Below are 23,290 nucleotides of genomic sequence, written 5' to 3'. Positions count from 1 at the left end.
GTCCAGCCACTGTGGAAGTGGATCTAATTAAACCGGCAGTCTCAAGCACTTGCATAGCATTGACCACATACCTAGAATCGGAGACAATGTTAATGGCCTCTGAGAACCGTTCAAGAATCATTTTAACGATCTGCAGTTCCACCACCTGAGGCTGATCTGGTTCAAATTGTATGGTAACCGGGGGCTTGCCTAGGATCACATAGGCGCCTATCCCCGTCTTAGAGCCATCTGTGTATATTGTAGTTGCTGGGACTAATGGCTCAGAGGCAGTAACCTTTGGAAAAATTATAGGGTGCTGAGTGACAAATGACAAGATGAACACCCATATAAGTCTGGAGGCGACACTGAGGTCCACACCTGCTGACCCAGGGGTGGCCCTTGTTGAAGGCTGCCATCCTGAGCTGTCCTGTCTCTGGGGCGGGGGCCCGTCTGTGAAGGGGGCCCCCTCTGGCCGTTTTTTGGCTCTCTAGCATCTTGTCCACAAATACGGTTGCCCTGAGCATCAAAGACCGACCTACACTCCTCAGCTTTGTGTGATCCCCTCTTGCATCGCCCACAAACATATGGTTCTTCATTCCTAGGACGAGGCCTAGCATCTGCATTGTTTGGGCAGTGACGTTTAATGTGTCCTGGCTCCCCGCAGGCAAAACACCCTTTAGCCTTACATTCCCCTTCTAACCCGCGAGGTCCCCTCCGCTGTATAGCCGCGGCCAGGAGAGCAGCCACTCCCGAGTTGGAGAGCGGCCCCCCTATCTCTCTGTATATCCTAATCCAGGCATTGAGGTCCTTGTTCTTATGAGGAGCTATCGCTGCTTTGCACTCCTTTGTACACTGTTCGAAAATCAGCTGCCTTACCAGCGGTCGAGCCACTCCCGGATCAGAAAATATCTTATCGGCAGCATCTTGCATTCGGGCCACAAAGTCAACAAATGGCTCTGTGGTACCCTGAATTATTTTTGAAAGACACAAGGAGGCTGTTCCAGCACCACTTACTTGCTTCCAGGCGCGGAGTCCTATGGCATTGATTTGCTCATAGACAGCGCCGGGGAACTGGGTCTGGTCATCAGCGTGCCGACCTTCTCCCATAAGCATTTCCTTGTTCCACCCCCGGTTTCCTCGATTGGCGTTTTTCTCAGCCTGCTCTGCAGAGAACTCTGCATACCAGGCTCGCCAATCCAGGTAACTACCCGAGGGCAGACAGGCCTTTGCCAGCTGAATCCAGTCCGCGGGGGTGAGGGGCCCAGAAGACAGATTCTCCAGCATGGCAATGGTGTAAGGCGCAGTCGGCCCAAAGGTTGTAACTGCATTTTTAAGTTCTCTAATCTGCTTTATCTCAAAAGGCTCCCATACATTGCGTCCCTGGCCCATAGCTACTTGTACAGGAAATATCTCGTAGGGGCCACTATCTATCCCAGGTGGATGTACCTCATGAGACAAGCGTCCCCCCTGCCAAAGCCGCCTGTAAAAATACCGACCCGCCGGCGGCGGAGCATAAGACGGCGGCCGTGATTGGGCGGAAAATGGGGGCCCGTGCATCACTTCCTGTTCTGGCGAAAGGGGAGGGAGCTCCCAGGCGGCCGCCTCGTGGCGAGGGACCGCCTCCCTCTCGCGCCGGGGAGCGCTCAGGAGCTCCCTACTCCTCCGTAGACCAGGTTGAGCAGAGCGCAATTCGCGGCGTGACGCTGGAAAAGAACCCTGCGACTCCTTATTGAGCGACTTAGGCTCCTGACAGCTGGTCTCTTTGGCCTCCCTGCCATTCAACTTTCCCTCGTCCTCGGAGTCAGACGACTCCGAGGCTAGAGCCCCGTCCTCCTCCTTAGCATCCTTGTTCCCCTTGACGGACACCTCTCGGGAGCTCCCTGACTGGGCCTGCTCAGATACCCTGCGTACTTTTGTAAGCTCTTGAGAGCTTTCTCCACAACCACCCTCGCTCTTAGTGCCGCTACCTAGCATGTTTCCCATTTTTTAATATGTTACTCACCGCGTGAGGCCCAAGGAATCCGCCACTTACGCGTGAGCCTGAGGGGAGTCTAAAAGCCCTGTAGGTGCGCGCCACCCAGAGCCCAGGCTTATCCCCAACTCACCTGTCTCGCAGCTCTGTACTGGAGCGTTGTCCACTTCCACGTCGCGGGGGTGATCAGTCCCCGGGCGGGCCTCCAAATGTCGATGTCCGTTCCCGGCCGGCAGGAAGGACACACGACACAGTCTGGTAGTGGACAACCTTTTCTTTTTATTTTCCTTCTCCGTACAGCCTGCCCTGGGTTCTCCCAGCTGAAGCCTCCTTTGGTCCGCTCCCCGCGGCTCCTTTTGTGCTTCAGCCTGCCCCAAAGCCTCTACCGGTCCGCTCTCCGCGGCTCCTTTTGGGCTTCTACTTCCGGGCTTCTATCTGGCTTCTACTTCCGCCCAGGGGTGGCACCGGTATATATACGGGTACAGTGTCCAATCATGTTAAAGTAAGCAAGGCAAGCTGATTGGCTAACATCATCAGTTGCCAGGCAGACTATATTGTTGAGCGGGTTGTTTATGCGGTAAGCAGGAAACTAACGTGTTCGATGGGAGGGGTAATCTACCTCAGGCCTCACTCTTTACTACAGGCCTCACGTCCGCCAAGTGAGGCGACCGGGCTCGGGGCTGCGGCTCCCAACACACATTGTCTGCTAGACTTGTTTGTCCCTCTGGGCCTCCACCTTCTTCACTCTGCCTGGCTGTCTCCTAGGATTTCTCTCTATCACCACCCTTCAGGTTCATACTGCTTTTCACTGGTGAAGATTGCATGCTTTAAGGAATCCACATTTTTGTCTTTCTTAGCTTAATCTCTTGTTTGAGCAGAGCACATTCTAGTCACTTCTCAAGTAAATAAATAAATCCTCCTTCTTTGAAGATGGATTATTCTACTCACATTTAAGAGATTGCTTGGAATTCCACAGTGGGAATCCTTTCATTCATAAAGCAGAAAGAATTATTTCAATGATTTCTTTTTTTTATTATTTAAAGAGAAAGGAAAAAATCCCCACAGCAGTAAAAGGGTACAAGTACTACAGAATTTCTAGAAAAAAATATACAGTAAGAAATCACTAGTTAATAGATTACATATTGTCATCTTAGAAACAGTTGTCCAAATTACAAATTAAAGCATGCAAAGTGTACATTCATACAGTGAGATTGCAGACAGTTCTGTTCAATGATCCAACAAAAACTCAGTAATATGGTTTTCTATCCTATACACTTAAATATACATGGAGTTATATTCTTTAGACCACTTTCTTTTCCTTTCTTTTTTACATTAAAAATTACACTTTTTGGGTTTTATTACTCTCACAGTTCTTATTACTTTTTTTTTTTTGAACAGAGTAAGACCAAATGTGACAAAACAAAACAGTCAGTTAGAACAGAAGGATGGACATAGTATAAAATGCAAAAATAGAATACCAGGTGATCAAAAATGATTACCATTATGCCTCTTGATATCTTGAAAAGAGTTGCCTATATCATCAGGTATAATAGAATTGAACAAAACAGTACAGAACAAGACCAATAAAACCTACACTGGAGACCTTACAGGACTTCAAAAGAAGATAATAGTCAGGCCATAATAGGCATCGTAGTAAATCTTATTGCCTTCAAAGTGATTGCCTATACCCTCAAAGTTGATACTATCAAACAAAACAGAATATAGTGAAATCAGACAGAACAAGATGGGAAGAGCAATACTGGGGTTCAAATCAGGTTGATAGGAAAACAAAAAAGTTGCTGTAATATATCCCACTATTTTTAAATTTAGTTTTCCCTTAATTAAAAAATAAAAAATAAATTAATTTTAAAAAGCGGGAGACTGAGATAAAAAAGGACATAGTAACAGAACAATACAGGTCAGAACCGAACAATTTAAGCATCACTGTCTTTCAACACTAGATAACCTGAAATAATAGTAGACACCATAGTGTCTCTTTACTTGAAGTATTTGAGTATAACTTCATATACTATAGCATCAAACATATCAAGAGAGTGTGAAGCCATTCAAGAGACTGTAAGAATTACACAGTATTTAGAACCAGCTAACAGAAAATGAACAACGGTTTCTGTATTATCGTTTTGCCTATAAAAATTTTATTTATACTATCACATATAGTAAAATATAATAAGATACAACATGTTAAAACCCATGAAAACTGACAAACAACAGCTTGATGGAACTTTAAGACAAGATGGTATTAAATCGGCACTAGCTATTATGATGTCTTGTTTCCTTCAAAATTGCTATTCGTTCTATCAATAAAGACAATAAAATCTAACAACCCAGATTAAAAACATTCCAATTAATGAGTGAAAACATTTTATGGCTTCAAACCAATATGACTGGGAATCATGATTACCACATGCTTTTATGTATTCTTATCATTTTTTACACTAGGGAAACTATTCAGTATTTATACATGTGAGTTTGATTTATCTCACGAGTATGGTCTCAAGCTGCGTCCATTTATTTATAAATATCTCAATGTGATCATTCTTTATGGCTGAGTAGTACTCCATTGTATAAAAATACCACAACTTTTTTATCCATTCATCAGTTGATGGACACTTAGGATGTTTCCAAGATCTGGCTATTACAAATTGTGCTGCTACATACATGGGTGCACATATATCACTGTGGTATTGTGCTTTCAGTTCTTCTGGGAATATGCCTAGAAGTAGAATAGCTGGGTCAAATGGGGCTTCCAATCCCAGCTTTCTGAGAAATCTCCAGACTGACTTCCACAGTGGCACCACTCTACACTCCCACCAACAGTGCAGGAGAGTTACTTTTCCCCCACAGCCTCTCCAGCATTTGTTGTTGGTGGTTTTCTTGATCTTGGCCATTCTTTCAGGAGTGAGATGATATCTCAGTGTGGTTTCCTAATTTGCATTTCTCTAATGACTAATGATGATGAACATTTTTTCATGTATTTATTTGCCATTTGTATTTCTTCATCTGAGAATTGTATATTCATCTCAGATGCCTATTTTTGGATTGGGTCTTTGAATTTTGGGGGTCTGATTTTTTTTTAATTCTTTATGTTTTAGACAGAAGTCCTTTGTCTGAGGGGCAGTTCATAAGATTTTTCCCAGTTTGTGGGTTTTCTTTTCACTTTGCTGGAGATTTCTTTTGATGTGCAGAAACTTTTTAATAAGAGGTGATCCCAATTATTGACTGTGGGAAATATTCCCCGTGCGGTTTGAGTTCTGTTCATGAATTCTCTACCTACTCCTATATCTTCAAGGTTTTTACCCAATTTGTCTTCCAATAGATTTAGTGTTTCTGTGTTAATATTTAGATCTTTAATCCATTTAGATTTTATTTTAGTACATGGTGATAAGCATGGGTCTAGTTTTAGTTTTCAGCATATGGAGAGCGAGTTTTCCCAACACCATTTTATTAAAGAGACTGTCATTGTTCCAGTGAACACGTGTGGCCCCTTTGTCAAAAATAAGGTAGTTGAGTGTGTTTGTAGTTCTGGTTGTATCTTCTAATCTGTTCCGCTGATCATCGGTTTTGTTTTGGTTCCAGTACCATGTTAATTTTACTATAGTTGCTTTGTACTATAACTTCAAGTCAGGAATTGTGATGCCTCCTGCCTTGCCTTTGCTGCTTAGAACTTTCCTTGCTATTCTATGTCTCTTCTCGCTCAGATGAATTTTAGGAGTGATTTCTCAAGATCTATGAGGTATGTTAATGGTATTTTTTAAATCATGATTGCATTGAATCTGTATAACAGTTTTGGGAGAATGGCCATTTTCACAATATTTATTCTTCCTATCCATAAGCAAGGGATGTCTACATTTTCTGAGATCTTTTTCAATTTCATTTTTTACTGTATTCTAATTTTCCTTGTATTGGTCTTTCACTTCTTTTGTGAGAGTAATTGCTAAATATTTCATTTTTTTTTTTGGTTGCTAGTGTGAAGGGTGTGGCTTCTCTTATTTCTCTCTCTGTGATTTTGTTGTTAGTGTATAGAAATGCTATTGATTTTTGAGGATTGATTTTGTATTCAGCCACATTGCTGAATTTACTTATTATATCTAGGAGTCTTTCAATGGAGTTTTGGGGGTCTTCTATGTAGAGTATCATGTCATCTGCAAATAATGGTAACTTAACTTCTTCTTTTCCTATCTTTACGCCTTTTATTTCTCTCTCTTGTCTAATTTCTCTGGCTACTATTTCCAGTACTATATTAAAATTAAATATTTTATTTTAAATATTAAATGGGCTTGACTTGCTCTTCTTTTTCTAGATGTTTGAGGTGTAACATCAGGTTATATATTTGTATGCGTTCTGTTTTCCTGATGTGGGAACTCAGTGCAAGAAATTTTCCTCTGAGGACAGATTTCATTGCATCCCACAGAATCTGGTAAGTTGTATTTGTATTTTCATTTGTTTGTAGATATTGTTTAATTTCTTCTTTAATTTCCTCTGTGACCCACTGATTACTCAAGAGTGTGTTATTCGGTTTCCATGTGTTTGTAGGATTTTTGCAGTATCTTTTATCATTAATTTCTAATTTCATAGTGCTATGATTCGAGAGCATGCAAGGGATTATTTCAACCCTTTTGCATTTATTTAAATATGTTCTGTTAGTTAATATATGGTCTATTTTAGAGAATGACCCATGTACTGCTGAGAAGAATGTGTATTCTTTTGTTGTTGGGTGGAATACTCTGTGTATGTCTATCAAGTCCATTTGTTCACAGGTGTGATTCAGTTCTTTTATTTCCTTGCTGGTTTTCTGTCTGGTTGATCTGTCCATTGGTGTTAATGGTGTGTTAAAATCTCCTGTTATAATTGTGCTGCTGCTAATTTGGTTTTTCATTTCTGTTAATATTTGTTTTATATAACTGGGTGCTCTGGAATTTCGTGCATATGTATTTAAGATAGTTATCTTTTCCTCTTGAAGTTTTCCCCTAAGCAGTATGTAGTGACCTTCTTTAACCCATCTGATCATTATTGATTTGAAGTTCACATGGTCTGCAAACAGAATAACTACTCCCATTTGGGGGGGGGGGTTCCTGTTGCATGAAGTATTGTTTTCCATCCTTTGACTTTTAGTCTGTGAGTATCCTTTTGGGTTCGATGGGTTTCTTATAGACAGCATATGATTGGATTTTGTTTCTTGATCCATTCTGCCAGTCTGTTTCTTTAATTGGTGCATTGAGACAATTTACATTAATGGTTATAATTGTTATATATTGGTTTATTGTTGACATGTTATCTTTCTCCTGTTGCATCTTTATCTTTCTGTTCTGTTTAATTGTCTGCTTTGTTTAGTAGTTTTTTATTAAATGTATCTAGGTTGTCTTTCAGTATTCTTTGCAGGGTTGGCTTGGTGATCATGAAGTTCTTTAGCTGTTCTTTGTCATGGAACTATCTTATTTCTCCATTATTTTGAAGGACAGTCTTGCAGAGTACATCAGTCTAAGTTGGAAATCATTTACCTTTAGGATCTGAAATACTTCACTCCATGCTCTTCTTGCCTTTATTGTTTGTGCTGAGAAGTCTGCTGTGATTCTGACAGGTTTTCCTTTATAGGTGATCTTCTTTTCTCTCTGTCAGCTTTTAATATTCTACTCTTATGTTGTATTTCTGGGATGGCGATTATTATATGTCTGGGTGTAGTTTTATTTTGGTTATGGCTATTTGGAGTTCTATATGCCTCATTGATCTTGATATCAGTTTCTAATCTCATGTTTGGGAAATTTTGAGCTATTACTTCTCAAAATATCCTCTTGACATCATTTATGTTGTCCCCTTCTTTTTCATTTATCCCTATCAACCTTATGCTGTTTCTCTTTGTGTCAACTTGCAGATGTTGAATTGTCATTTCCTGATTTCTTGTTATTTTTAAAAGATCTTTCCTTTCTTGTTCACTGGCTGCAATCTTGTCTTTGAGGTCTGAAATTCTATCTTCACTTTCATTGAGGCGGTTTTTACAACTTTCAATGGAATTTTTGATTTCCTGCATATCTCTTTGTATCTGCTTTATATATTGTTTGTTTCTTATATTGTTTATCAAGAGATTCTATCTTTTTGTTTAGTTCCTCCAATTTTTTAACTGTGCCTTCTTTAGATATGTTCAGCATCTCCTTCATTTCTTTTATTATTTCTTCTTTTACCTGAGAGATTATTTCTAGTTTGAATTCCTTTAAGGCTTCCCAGAGTTGCTTCTTTATTTTGGTTACTATTATTTCAGGTATTTCAGGTATGTGGCATGTATTTTCTTCTATGTATATGGTTCCTAAGCTTTCTTGGGATGGGCTGGATGTTTGAGATTGCATTTTGGTCTTTCTTTTTGTCATTTTCCTATATTTTCGAGCTTCAAGTGTTGTTCCAAGCTTCCCCTGGGTGTGTGGGAATTTGTCTCTTATGTCCTGGACTCCAGGCGTGGCCCTCAGATGAAAGAGAGAGGTCCGCCAGGCTGGAAACAGGATCCTTTGGCTAGGTCCACCTCACTGTTCCCGGTAGGAAGCTGTGGCACAGCCCCCAGAGGAGAGAGAGGTCCGCAAGGCTGGAAACAGGGTCCTGCAGCTAGGCCGATTTCAATGATTTCTGGCTTACTTATGTTGCTGTATAGAGTGGAAAGCCATTGTGGGTTCTTGATCATTCGAATGTCACCAGCTTAAGCTCTATGGCAGCGTTTAAGACAGTTTGTTCTTTCCTTGCCAAAGCAACCAGTATTCTGATTCCTATAATCAAAGATTAATTTTTTTACTCTTAAAGTTCTTATAAATGAGCTCATATAATATCTATCCTTTGAATCTCAGTTCCTAAACAATACTTTTAAAGTTCATCTTGTTTAATCTCTATCAACAGTTAATTTCTTTTTATTAATAGTATCAAAAGCACACAACTTATTTATTTGTTCACTGATGGATGGAAACTTGAGTTCTTTCTAACTTTGTAACATGAAATTATATTTGAACACTTGAACACTTTTCATACAAGTCATTTTGTTCAATCACTGGAACCAATCACTCAACAAAGAGAAATCGCAAAGTAAGTATCAACAAAATATGCAAGAATAACATCCCCTTATTTCTCTAGAAACATACAGTTTACCCCCAAATGTGATTTACCTGAATTCTTTTACTTCCCACGCTTGGTTCATTGATTAATATTCTCTAGGATTGTTGGCAAAGTATTGATTATTAAGCCCCACCCAAAACAAAATAAATTGAAATTTCTAAGAGAGGGTGATTTAATTTACTAGGTGTGGAGCCCCTGAGATTTAGTGCACATACCAGGCTATTCCAGTATTTCAAATCTGAGAATCACTGTATGCAATAAATATGTTTCAATACTTATGTCATTACATAATGATGGTTGGGTGGTCACAGGTATTCCACCCTGAGTGTGTCGTCGACTGACATCCCACAAGATAAGGATGGTCCTAATGATGGAAGTGAAATGGCTGTGACTTGCTAGACTGTGTTGCTCAAGACAAACACTTTCTCACATAGTGTTTATAATATTCAACAGTCAGAAATTTAAAGCACAAAAATCAGAAGTGTGATTATTTCCAATTCTACTACTAAATGTTAGTGTCACCCTCAGAAAATCTTGTTCATTCAATGTACCTGTTCCTTCTCATATAAAACAAAAAGGCTGAGAAATCTGATGCCATTAATTAAAATTATTCAAATCCTGAAAAGAAAGCTAAAGATCATCCTAGAGTATCATATACCTGACAGTTTCCTAAGGGTAATCCACTGTCTGTAAGAACCACTCTGCTGCAGTCGTGAGCCAAGAGGGAGAAAAAACAGGAAGGCAATTTGCCCTTCCTCTGAGCCAGTGATAACTGTGCACCAAGAGAAGAAGTAACCCTCCTGTGAGCCAGTGGCAGCCATGGGCCAGGAGGCTAGAGAAACAGGAAGCCAATTTGCCCTTCATGTGAGCTGGGAGACAAGAAGAGCTGCACACCCCACACACCCACTCTGTAAGCAAACAGCCAATTCTGAGGAACACAGACTGAGTTGATAGCAACTGAGGCACAAAAACAAACTCAATGCTTGAATTGTTTGATTGAGTTTTCAGGCCAAAAACCAATAGTGTGAGCATCAAATAGATGCAAATCATTATACAATATACAATATAGCAAATATTATACAATATGCAATATAGCAAATATGGAGGATTTTCTTCTGTCTTGTTCTTGAAATCCAATATTGTTCTGTTTTGCTCCATTTTATGTTTTTGCTTTATTCAATGTTTTGTTTTGATTCTGTTCTGTTCTGTTTTGTCTGATTTTATTATGTCTGATGGTATGGGCAGCGATTTTGAAGGTAACAACAGGCCTTATTATAGCAATTGTTGATTTCCTAGTATCCTGTTTTGAAGTCCTGTATCATTTTCACTGTTTTATTTTAATTGGCTTTATTCTGTTTTATTTTGTTTTGCTTTATACCCCTTAAAATAAAATACAAAATAAAAAAGAACCACTTTGCTCAACTCAGAACTTATTAATTTTCAGAAAAGAGACAAAGAACAACATAACTTTTGTTCAATGGAGATATAAATAACATCTATTTGGTAGAAAAAATAATGCCTACAATTGGTAATATGTGAAATGAAAACAAAACCTCATACCTAGAAATATATGGAGGAAAACATGAGAGAAAAAAAGCCAAAACAGAGAAGCCACTTCATGGAAAGAAATAGGACGAGGACAGGAAAGACTGCTTTTGAACATACGCATGCACTGTTTTGTCAAGAACAATACTACTTCTTTTAAAAGTCTAAGCAACAAAACTTGATATTTTATTGCCATATAGTCTTAATTATAATCATTGTTCTTTGATCTCTGAGGGTGAGGTGGGAAAAGCAGTCTGTACAGCACCATACCCAGTCATTTGAGGGTTAACAGGCAATGTCTTAAAGTCAGGCTTCCAGAAGCACACATTCCACTTATAGGAGATTTAGTCATTCTAAAACTGGTAGTTCCTCTCAGAATCAAGTTCCTACCCTCGTACAACCAGCCCCCTGTGGTATCCACCTTCTAAAGGTCCAAAGAAACCATGTTTGCAATGAACGTCAGCCTGGATTCCACATGACACAAACGCAAGAATATTTGGTATAATGAGTTTATAAGATTCATATATGCACAAAACAAATGACCTGAAAATTAGGGTGTCACTATTCACATGGCCTCCCACGGCTTCATTCACCATAGCACAGTGCAGCATTTCTCATGCATAGTACCCGGTGGGCTAGAGAGGAGAATCACACACCACCACATCCCTGTTCTGTTTTCACATTCTGGCTTTTCATGGGCACAAACCCCTTGCTTCTTCATCCAGAACATGAAATGGTGATAGCAGTTGCTGTCTTCTCTCAGCCCTGGTGCAGAAATAGCCCTGAGTTTATATTGATGAAAACACAGTTGGGACTTTGAATTTTAAGAATCAAACTACCATCTCCAGTCTGAATTCAAGCTTCCATATGTAAATTGAAGTTTGTGTTGTATGATTTTCCCAGGTCTGCAGTGAGGAAGATAGGATTGTCTTTCTTGGAAGAGGCGATGAACCAGTCAGGAAAGGCCACAGACTCAAAGGTGGAGGTTGTCCCTGTGTGGGAGTGGTAGAAAAGGAAGGGCTTCACAGGCTCAGGCTGGTTGTACAGATCCAAAATCCTCTGTTCCTGAAACGTGAGAAAGAATACTCATGGGAGAAATGGAAGCTTTTCTAGATGTTCAAGTTATTTGCAGATATCCAATGGACAGTCCAAAGGTCAGGAAAAATTTATTCTTGTTAGCTGGATTAAAAAATGTATTTCAAAGGAGCAATAGAGCAAACAAATAATCTCGTCTTCCCAACCCCACTGTCCAATCCAAAGGATTTATCACAGAAGGGAGACAAGGGGCGGGATGTCATCAAAAGGATAAGAGGACAGGTTAATGACCAAAAAGCCATGTCTAGACAATGAGTTGGTTCACCTCTCACCCAGTGGACTGAAAGGATCCCTAAAGACTAAGATGTAAATTTCCATAAGCAAGCCAAGGACTTGCCTTACCAAAACAGGGACAGTGAGAGCCATCATGGTGTAAGGGAAACTACTCCAGCAAAGCACAGCTAGGTTGGGGGCTTGTGATTCTAAACAATTGCAGGACATATGAGAAACTTCTTGAAGTAGACATAAAAGTGTCTAGCAAAGCAAAAGATTTGCACCCAAAGGTGCAAAGTAAATAAAGCAATAAAAATTCCATATGTATATAATTATGTGTGTATGTATGATCATTTATGCATATATTTTATATTTAGGTAAAATAATTTTTCTAAGTAAATCGCATATGTATAAGTGATGCAGGAATGGTCTATATATTTTACCCCATTCCACCCTGAGTGAAAGATTCTTCTCCCATAGGATTCTGTTAAAATTACTATAAAATCCAAACTCTCTAACAAAGACTTCAGGGTCTATACCACCCAGCTCTTGCTTACCTCACACTCTTACTCTTAGTGATTCTGCTCCTGCCACATCTGTCTTCTGCTCCCCCTAAGACACCAACATGCTCCTGCCCAGGGTCCTGGTACTTGGTCTACCTCGACACACCAGTTCCAGCCTTGCCCGAGCTGGCTCTGCACTGTGACTCAGGGACTCATCTCAGACGTCTCTTCCTTGGAGAGACTCCACTGCACATCCTCACTAGACATTTCACATCCAGCCTCTCAGGTGTCACTGCATCAATCCTGGGTTATTTTCTGCATTATTTGGCAACACTATCTAAACTTAGCATACTTATCTCTCAACCACATAATTATTATCAGATTTTACCATCACTCTCTAAATGTAGTAGGTTTACACATAACTGTATTTCTCAGCATACAGAAGAGCCCCTGACAGTCTGCTCAAGAGAGATTTGCCGGCTGTTTAACAAATGCCTTCTCATTTCAAGCTCCCTACCTCTTCTGCCAGCTTTATTTCTACTCCCTCCTCATTGAGAAAGTGAACACATGAAAGGAAACTTCCACAAACCACCCTACACTGGTGCCTCTTTCCCTGAGGTGGACTGAGTGGTGGATCCCATGTACAGCCACTCACTTAAGGGCATTCCTTTAGCCATTCTTCCTGGCCTTTTATTTTTCATCAGTTTTGTTTCTCTTCTCAGTCATTCCCATCAGCATATTTGCTTTCATTTCAGTCCTTTTAAAAACATAGTCATGTGTCATTTAATGCCAGGGATATATTATGATAAAAGTATTGTTAGGCAATTTTATTACTATGTCAACATTGCAGAGTGCGGTGAAACAAATGTAGGTTGTGGTTATACACACTGAGGCAGCTAGGATGTCACTTGATGATAGACTCTTAGAAGACGATCCTACATATGGTTCATCAGGGCTAAAACTTTGTTATGTGGCACATTGCATGGTACCACTGCCAGTTCCCCACTGGGGCAAACTCTTCACAATTGCTGCCTGTATGTGCTGTCTGATTTCTTGCTAGTGATTACTCTCCTCAAACTCACTCCAGATGTTCAACCTCATGACTGTACTGACACTGTCCTCCTGTCCGCATCAATGTCCTCAATAACCCACATGTTGCCAAGTGCAATGGGCCAGTCTCAGTCCTGAGGACAAAAGCACAGCAAAAACTGACTTAACTGAGCACGTGGTTCTCAGTGCTCATCCTACTGATCACATTCACTCTGCCAACAAATCCTGTTGCCTGCGCTTAAAATATTTCCAAAATCAGACCTGCCTCTCTCTATCTCCACTGCAATCACCCGGCTCTTAGAGGCACACTAAAGCTCGCTCCTAAAGTAATTTTACACTTTCCCCCAGACCCTATGATCAACTAGAAGTCGTGAAATCTTTTTTAGACCAAAGTCTATTCCAAAGTTCAATTCATTTCACTGAGATCACAAGGCCAAGTCCTTACAAAATCAACATACCCTTCCTGGTCTGGTATTTTATCTCTGCATTCCTCCCTCCTCATTTGACTCACACACAACTGTCTTTCTTCACCATGGGTCTTGCACTCACTGGATGCCCTGAGGACTAATTTTCCTGCCTCCTTTGCTCTGTCATGATTTTACTATCACAGTAATGCTGACTGTGCTACTGTACTACAACCTGCTTCTGGTTCTGCAGTTTCTTTATCTTGTTCTATCTATTCCTTTCAAAGAGACATACCCCCTTTACACATCACAGATTTACCAACTAATGTGTTTAATATGTACATTGTCTTCTGTTTCCCTCCTCCCACCAGAATGTAAGCTCTATGAGGTTAGGGCTCTTTGATGTATATGCCAGGATGTATCTCAAGAGCATGCCTGGTGCTAGCGGCCAATTACCATGCACACATTTGATGAACCGAGTTGGACTGAGTTAAATTAAGTGATGTAAAGTTAGGTTAATGAATAGAACAAACATATGTATGTACACAAGTATATGCATATATTTATGCTTTATATATACATATGTGCTTAAACAAAATCAACCAGAGAGCTCAGGAAATTAAAAACTGACTTATAAAAAGATACTGTAGGACAATTTAAGAGACAAAATTGAAAATGTAATCATGAAGTAGCAGATTGAACGAAGAAATTCTTCTAGAATGCAATGCAAACAAAAATAAAACATGAAAGGGTAAAAAGTATTGCAAATTAGATGAGAAAGATACTCAAGTGAGATTTAAGATTCTCAGTGACTGACAAATAGGAATTCCACAAGGAAAGATGTGGCAGAATTATGGAGAGAACATACTTGAATAAACAATGACTGAAGACATCTCAAATTATAAGGAAGATGGTAAACTTTTAACTAGTGAAGGGAAGAATAAATTAAAGTCTCTTGGATGCGTATTATTCAAAAGGACCTAGGAATCAATATACTTAGGAAACTGATAGTATTTCTTTTTCAATTATAACACTAAATCTTCTACCAAATAAAATTTTGCATAGAAAAATTGGATTTGAAATTATTATTTTGCTTCATCACTGACCTTCAGCAGCAGTGTGGGTTGTCCTTCTATTTTCTCACAGCACAGACACATATCTGGATTTTGGATTTCCAGATAAATGGGAGTTCCTTTGCCTTTCTCAAGGGACTCTGGATACTTGCATGTCAGAATAGTGATGGTGACTATAGAAATAGAAGCAGAAGAGCTTGCCAATTTTCTGTGTGAGTCATGAAAGTGGAATAGTTCTTCTAGTTTTAACTGATTTTCCAAAGTAGGATCTTCCAGGTGGGACTGGAAGATGCAGAAGAGTACGATTCTTGCTCTCCCAGACCCACACCCATATCCATGCATGCACTCATCCATCTTTCCCTTATGGATAACTGCTCCTCTAGTAAATGGGCTAAAGAAAGTTTAGCAAGTGACAGGATCTGCCTTTGATATTCTCACACCTGTGCTTGAACATCTGGAATTGAGAAACTCCTACTCCCAGATGCATCTCTTTGTATTTGGAGAGCTCTACCCATTAGCAAGTTCTGTTGACTCTGATTGTGAAATATTCCTGTGTTACTCGCCCATTTTGTGTTTTTATGGTATCTTGAGGTCAAATAGAACAAGCTAATCCCCTACCACCAGCTAGATCAGCTGATTAAGATCAGAATGGTACCTCTCTAATTCTTAGGAGGCTCCTCTACACTATTTGATTATTTACTGAGACTAACCTCTCAGTGACTTCTCCTCCAAGCTAGCTGGGAAATTCTATCCCTTTCATATACATTCCATTTAAATCTAGGGTTTCGGACATACTGTAATTGTATACACTTATAGGCTGCAATGTGATGATTTGATATATTTGTATACAATATGATAATGATTGAATTAGGGTACTAAACACACCTATTGCCTCATACATTTATCTTTTTTTTGATGTCAGAATATTTAAAAACTGATCTTCTAGCTATCCTGGAATATAATTACTGTTAGCTTTACTCACTCAATGAAGTGCAATCAAGCATAAGTACTCAGGCTTTAATAAAAGGCCACCACCAGTGTGAGATGTGGAATACCCACAGCATGAGCCCTCACCTGATGCAACATTATTACTCCGTGGAACTGACACGAGGGACTGACCCTGAAGGATCCACACCTGCTGATCCAAATCAGAGACTTTCCCAAGAAGTGGAACATCTCTTGATGATACTGGAATGGAGACAAAAATGAAGAAACATGAAGGGCAAATTTGCTTCACTCAGGAGAAACATCATCTAATCTTGGCCTTTCAAAGTGGAAGACCAGAGGTTTATGCCCCAAAACTCATCAGCCCAGACTTTCTTTCCTGTAAAGCTATTGGCTCTGCTGAGGACGGCAAAGGCTACTAAGGTCTATAAATGGTGTGAGAGAACAAACCATCAAGACAGAGGATAACGAAACATGTGACCACAGCACACATGTGTCAAAGCCAAGCTATTCTCTTTTGGGCCTGCTCTTTAGTTGGAATGATTCTGGGAAATGGAGCTAGAACAGTGAATGGGCAATGGTTCCCACCCTCTGAAAGCCCATGGCCCAGTGGCAGGTGGACAGTACCAGGCACTAAGGGTACCTGCAGATGGAGGGACCGAAAATGCTAAGGTATTCAGAGGACACAGCTATGACTATAAGTGACTCAGGCCACCAGAGCCCTACCCCAACATTACCAGGACACATAATGTATTTAGGGTTTTTCGTAGTTGGTTTGTATCAGCACCTGAGGAAACAAAGACAGAAGAGATGAGCCTCAAGGGACATTTCTAAGGTCATCTTAGGACACTAGTACCTTAACTTCTTATTCTAGATAGGGATCTAACATGCCTGACCTGACACAAACCTTTACTCAGAAAATTCAAGCCACCATCCTGGATAAATTTTCACAGAAGTCTGAGGCATGCCAGAACAAGCAGAATTATCCTCTACCCAGAGATCTGGCGAATAAGGTTATCTCTCTCGGAGTTCCCATGCAAGGCATGATATTTGACCTTAAAAATTCCAGTTCCCTGGTGCCAATGTTTCCTCCTGCCAGAGGAACCTCTCCTTCATTCTGTTGCTTTCCAGAGAGAAGGAAATGTCCATGCCAGGGAAGTTCTTCCAAATCCCAGCCACTCCACCATGAGGTACAACAAGGCCCACAAGGAAAAAGCTCACAGTTATCCCAGCATGACCCCTACCCTTTTTTTCGTCCCCAGAGCACAGAAAGCTCCAGAGTCAGAGGGATCTGGCAGCTATGCACCTTACCTGGCAAGTAAGGGACTTTATTGAAAGTCCACAGGACCAAATCACAGCTCTATCAGCTTCTGAGGGCAATAATGGGCTCTGACAGAGCCTGGGTCATTTATCCAGATGAGCAGAGGGAGGTTGCAGTTTCTTGGGTGGGGCTTGACCCGTGTTCAAGGTGAAAGAAATCCACTTCCTCCTTCCAGGACATCTCAGGAGGTTCTGATGAAGAAATCTCAAATATGTATGGCTTGTCTAGGTTCCCTGAGCAGTAAGTGCTGAGCTAAGCCAATGAGATCAACCACAAGGAAAGAGAGGTGATGACAGATCACAGGTTTCTCAAAAAGGAGAGACTAAGGGACTTTCCCAGACCTGGGTAGTCCTGTCATTTTACTCTAGGCTTAAGAGTGGGAATACAAAGTGTTCACAGTACAGGAACTCGATCTCATGACAGAAGAAACCCAGCCCACTACAGGGAGACTAAGGGTTAGGAACCCGGAAGTCTCCTTGCTCAAGGTCTCCTACTTTCCATCCCCATCTCCTCTGGTCCTGGAGGAGTGTGGTCCTTTGCTGTTGAGGTCCTGGTCCCACCGCTTTTGGCTTCTGAATTACCTGTTCCCTAGGAGAAAGTGTGATAATGAATTCAAACACACTTCTGTTCAAAATCAGGCCTAGCCAGTGTCACCTCTCTTGAGTCCCCTTTACCTGGTTGAATAACCCCTCGATTATACCTCATCCCCTTTCTAGAGATGGTCAGCACAAAACAAAGGCCCATTATCCGGCTTCCAAATACCTTAAGGCTCTGTTTCAGTTATGATCCAGTCTGGGAAACTGAATCCACACTAGAAACTGCAAACAAAAGTGACTGGATATGAGGAACTGAGTATGCATCTCTAGGAGACAAAATAATGAAAGGGACTTGATGTAGATCCCAGATACTAACAACTATGGGAAGGCAATAAAAGGAGACAAAATAACCTAGTAGCTCAAATGAAGGATCTTGTAGGACTGATGCCTGGTATTCAAATAATTCTCAGACCTCTAAAAAGAGTATGCGGTCTGGTGGAAGCACAGACCGTGAAGATGGAGGGAAGGACTCAATGACAAGACGTGCAGAGGACACAAGAGATGAATCTTATAGGGTTGCAACTTTATTGATTTGAAATCATCTGGGAGTAGCATCAATTTTTTGTGCCCAAATTAAGAATTTTAAATCCCGTACGGTCTAGTGATATGTATTCTCCTTAACTTCGGCTTCTTATTCTATTTGATCTTGATCTTTTAATGAATTCCTATTGTTCAGAGTATCTAGTTTTCCCAGGTTTCCTAGCACTCAGCATGCATTCTGATATCTCCAGTTTAAACTTTAGTGTGAATGACTGTCAGAGGAATTAGAGGAACTAGGAGTATATGTCTATTTGTCTGTTTACCATGGCTATAACAAAATATTTGAGCATGTACATTTTATAATGGAAAAATATCTCACAGTTTTGGAGAATGACAGTTCAAGAAAAGCTGACCCCATCAACTTAGCCTCTGGTGAGGACTTCATGCTGGATAGCATTGCAGTGATGGAATCTGCCATGAGAGTACATCTCCCAGCAAGACAGGTACAAAGGAGTCAGAAGTGGCCAGTGTTGCTCTTTTATAACAAACCTCTCTCATGAGAAGTAACTGGCATCTCAGTGTCCTTCTGAGGACTGTGCCTCTAATAACCAAGTTGCCTCCCGTGAGGACCAGCTCTTAGGAAGTCCTATCATCTCCCAGCATCAGCAGCTGAGGAACGTTTCCACACATGAAGCCATAGAGACACACACTCAAACTATATCTAAACCACAGCAAGGAGAAAAGGTGATAAGAGATGAGAACTGAATCATTGCTGTTGGTGACCAAGGAGCAGAGAGCACATCTCCTGACAGAATGACACAGTTTTCATCTTAAATGAAAGAATGAATATGATGATTCCACAATACCTTCACTTTGATTATAGTCTAAAATATAAAGACATAGCTTTTCTATGTTAACCTAGCCAAGTTTCTAGATTATTTCTCTTGTATTTTATCATCATGTGAAACAATGATATACACCACTAGTGTGAGCTAAATTCTAAGAGTACTGATTCAGCCAAATTTCTTATATATGGATATGATTTCAAAAGAACTCTTTGTCCAGATACCAGTGTTGAAGCCCTGAGATACTGTCATGTGTATTTGTTTGATGAGCTAATGTACTCACTTAATGTGCTCATGATCTTAGGAAGTCTTACCATCATAACCAAGGGAGCATCAAACCTAATCAGGTACTTGACCATTCACCGTCATGAAAATCTCTAGAATTTGATCATAGATTACCAAATTATAATATATTTTTCACACCATTGTGCTGACGAGCTAATAAAACAAAGGGTCTTATGGAGCAATAAATATTGTATGGCCTTCATACATTTCAACAACACAGAATCAAGTTAGTATAAAACTAGACCTGGAATCTGTAACTCCCAAATCCAAAGCCAGGGCTGCCAGCTGGAATGCTCCCAATCCTTGGGGCTCCAAAGAGGACCAATGCTAGTGTGGCTAGATCCTACAAGAGATACCTGTAAGCAAAGCCAGCAGTCTGGTGTAAGATGACCCTGTAAGATGACCTGGCTATTGAGCCTGTTGAACTTACAGACAACCTGGTGGGTACCATGAATCACAGAGACCAACACAGGGCTATTTATAGTCTAGAAAACTTGAGGGAATGTTAAGAAAATTCCTAGGGCAGCGTCTATGACACAGGTCTTACCCAGTGTAGAGGCATGATGTACTTAGCCATGTTCAATGACGTCTGCTTCTCCAAGCAGCCCAAGCCAGGTCTTAGACCTATTTTCTGTGAACAGTTCAATCACTGAGAGTTGAAGTTGATCTCTGTGAAATCCAGAACTCTAGGATAAGAGCCAGCATGCTATTTAACATCTTCATCTTCTTCATTAGACAATGATGGGAAAATAAACAAAAATAACTCCAAAACTACTCAACAAAAATGACAGATTATAAATAGAATCATTAAGATAATTAAACAAAAGAATCAAGCCATACACAACCAGCACAAAGGTGTAATTCTCTAAATTTAAAGCACGTAAGTGTACAATTATGTGAGACAACAAGAACAACCATGCTAAAAGAATAAAAAAAATCTCAGCCCATAAAGCAGCATTCAAGAAAGAACCATAGGTTCATGTGCATACTTTGAAATTCCTGGACAAAAAGATAAACGACAGGACTCTTCACCTTTGCATAATAGCCCACATCACACAAAAGTAAAACCCATGAAACAGAAGATAAAATATAGAATGCCACCATTACTTCAGAATTACAAAGCTTGTGAAACACGCACCATGAAACACTAAAAAGACAAGCTGGAGAAAGTATTTGCAACACCTCTAATAAATAAATATTTAATATCTGACATTTTGGGGCAATTCTTACTACTCCATGGGAAAATGCAAACAATCCTATGGAAATGAGCACTAGAAATAAAAAGCCCTTTATTGGATAGAGAACATAAATGCTTAATAAATTTGAGGAAGTATAATAATCACAGTAGTGATTAGCATTATGCAAATCAAAGCAATAAATGAGATTCAGTTTCTTGCTGGAGGAAGACACAAATTTTAAAAGACAGCAGGCAGTGGTGTGAGAAAATAGACTCTCATCACATGGATGGACATGTGAATCAATCTGTGTGAGGAAGGAATTTTACAGGAGCTATTAAATTGACCCAGTAATTTTAATTATAAGAATGGGCTAGTTTCATTTTCAAGAGTAGGAAAAATCTTATTCAGAAGGACTAAAACAATTTTTTAAAATCTGATTACTTTTTTTTATTCATGTTTTAATTTTTTTTCTTCCATCAGAACTTATTGGTACATTTTAGACATACATAATGATCACATGTACCATAGAAAATTTGTATCTGTACATGACATAACTTAATTTTTTTCCCCTTTCCCTCACCTGTCCTTCAACCTATCTATTTAAGGATAAGCTTTCTTCTGTAACCGTATTTATTTAAAAGTAGGTTTTATGCACAAAATGGTAACGGGCAATTTCCAATAAAGTCTTTCAATAGCTGTCTATCTCTTCAAATTCTGGGCCACCGCCTTCAATGAGAAACTGGCCATATAAGTGGGAGTGAATAGGAGAGTGCTTACCACTTTTTTGTTGATTAACCAGTCTTTCTAACAACTTGTCTGGATGGCTTGGCATATTTAAATTTTACTATATGGATGCAATTACCCTATATCTACACGTTGGCATATTTCATGTTATTTTTCCATCATGGTAGCCACATCAGGAGTACACAGCCTCCCACCATGTTACTAGTTTCAAAGCGCTGACTCATCACTATGAAAACACTGACTCATCACTATTCCTTCCCAGGAGGTTTATTTGGTACTTCCTGCAGAATACATTTAATGCTTTAAACTTTCTTTTCAATAATTCTAAGCAGTATAATAGTAATATCTGGTGATTCATACATTCACGGTAGAATTCTGGTAGTTCCATGACATCTCTCATGATGGCTCTAGGTCATCAATGGAACTATCACAAAGTTATGTGCTTTTCTTCATTCTGGGCATCATCAGCCCCAAACATGATGCTGACAATTTCCATGCAGACTGGTAAATGTGCAATTCTGCTATTGTGCCTTTAACTATAATGATGGCACCCTGCAACCAGTATTTTGAGTGCAGCTACATAAAAGAAATAAGGTTTTTTCCTATCTAATCCCTGTTTTTCATTGGTACTGTGAGCCACACGTATATGGTACAATCTTTTATTCCTACTTTAAAAATTACACTGAAATATTAAGGCCTATAAAATGAAATAAATATCCATGACACTATGTTGATATAAATAATACAATTTTAAACTAGGAGAAAAAAATAACAGCTCTTCCTTACAAAAGAATTCCAATTAGTGAGTGAACAAGAATGTAGAAAACAGGAGTTTACCATTAAGTGAATCACAGTACTAATTACTGCAAGAAAGATTCACCAATAAATACTACAACTTTCATGTAAAAGGTTGCAGATATAGGAAGTATTTAGCATAGTTTCAAAGTTTAGTGTAGTTTCAAAATACTTATAAATTACAAAGAGAAATATAACAACTTCATACTTATTATAACTCACCAGACAATACCTTATCCAAGCAAGTGAGATTAACATTAGCAGAAATAGGACTCACAGAGAAACAGGACCCCAGATATGCCATCTTGATGTGGGAACACTATTTCTAAATAAAAAACACTTGATTTTTATGTGATTAAAGAAAACAACTAAAAAACCTAATTTAAAGAATCAATCCGTAAAACTAAGTAAAACCAAGGTCAAGGTCCTCAAAGATAAGAATAAACAGAGCAACTACTATGGTTAGGTGGAGTCTAGGGAGATACAAAAAATAAGTGCATGGACTGAACAGTGGGATTGCAGGTGGATTTCTGGAACAGAATGAGAATATCAAGAGGAAACTCCCATGGAATTCAAAGAGAATTCATAGTTTATGGAATATAATTTGTCTAGTATTAATTTCTTGTTTTTGGTCGGTATACTAGGATAATTTTTCATATTGGAAGAAAATAACAATCACATATATGAACACTACTGTGTTTTAAATAACAAAATTATTTTCAAAACAAAAATTCTTCTCAAAAAGAAAGATAGTCGTGGAGCTCAGAGGTATAGAGCTGGTCAACCACTGACTGAAACCTCCATAACCATGAACCAAAATAAACCTCTCATTTAAACTGATAATGTCGGATGCTTTGTCCTAGCACTGGAGAGCTGACTAACACAACAAGAAAATGATTGTGCATCCAAACTCACTCCTCTGTTCCAGACACATTGTCACTGCTACTGAGCTGACCTCATCAAGTCCCATTTATTCTTCTCTTTGACTGGATTTAAGGTGTAGCTAAGAGGGGGAGCATTTGCCTAATATATGTGAGAGTACATGTGAGGGTATATGTGAGGGTTTGGATTCAATCTCCACCATCATAAAGAGAAAAAGAAAATATAATTTCAGATCATTCTTTGACATCTCTCCTGAAAATAGATGTCTAATGAACTTG

General features: G+C 39.6%; 1 protein-coding gene across 1 annotated transcript; it reads right to left on the bottom strand.

Moving 5' to 3' along the window:
* Positions 1-11,098: 11,098 nt before the first annotated feature.
* On the bottom strand, positions 11,099-17,262 carry LOC100735260 (interleukin 36 gamma). The gene is made up of 5 exons (XM_013147299.3): positions 17,198-17,262; positions 16,624-16,673; positions 16,016-16,129; positions 14,975-15,114; positions 11,099-11,668 (listed from the first exon to the last, which is right to left on the bottom strand). Exons 2-5 carry the CDS (start codon positions 16,631-16,633, stop codon positions 11,459-11,461), a joined length of 474 nt encoding a protein of 157 aa, XP_013002753.1. The 5' UTR covers positions 16,634-16,673; positions 17,198-17,262; the 3' UTR covers positions 11,099-11,458.
* Between the last annotated feature and the right edge of the window lie 6,028 nt (positions 17,263-23,290).

The sequence above is a fragment of the Cavia porcellus genome, unplaced genomic scaffold, assembly GCF_034190915.1.
Source record: "Cavia porcellus strain 051 isolate PalLab524CR breed Dunkin Hartley unplaced genomic scaffold, mCavPor4.1 scaffold_18, whole genome shotgun sequence".
Classification (NCBI taxonomy): Eukaryota; Metazoa; Chordata; class Mammalia; order Rodentia; family Caviidae; genus Cavia; species Cavia porcellus.
Note: the sequence above shows the minus strand (reverse complement) of the source record. Positions and strands in the feature narration are given on the sequence as shown.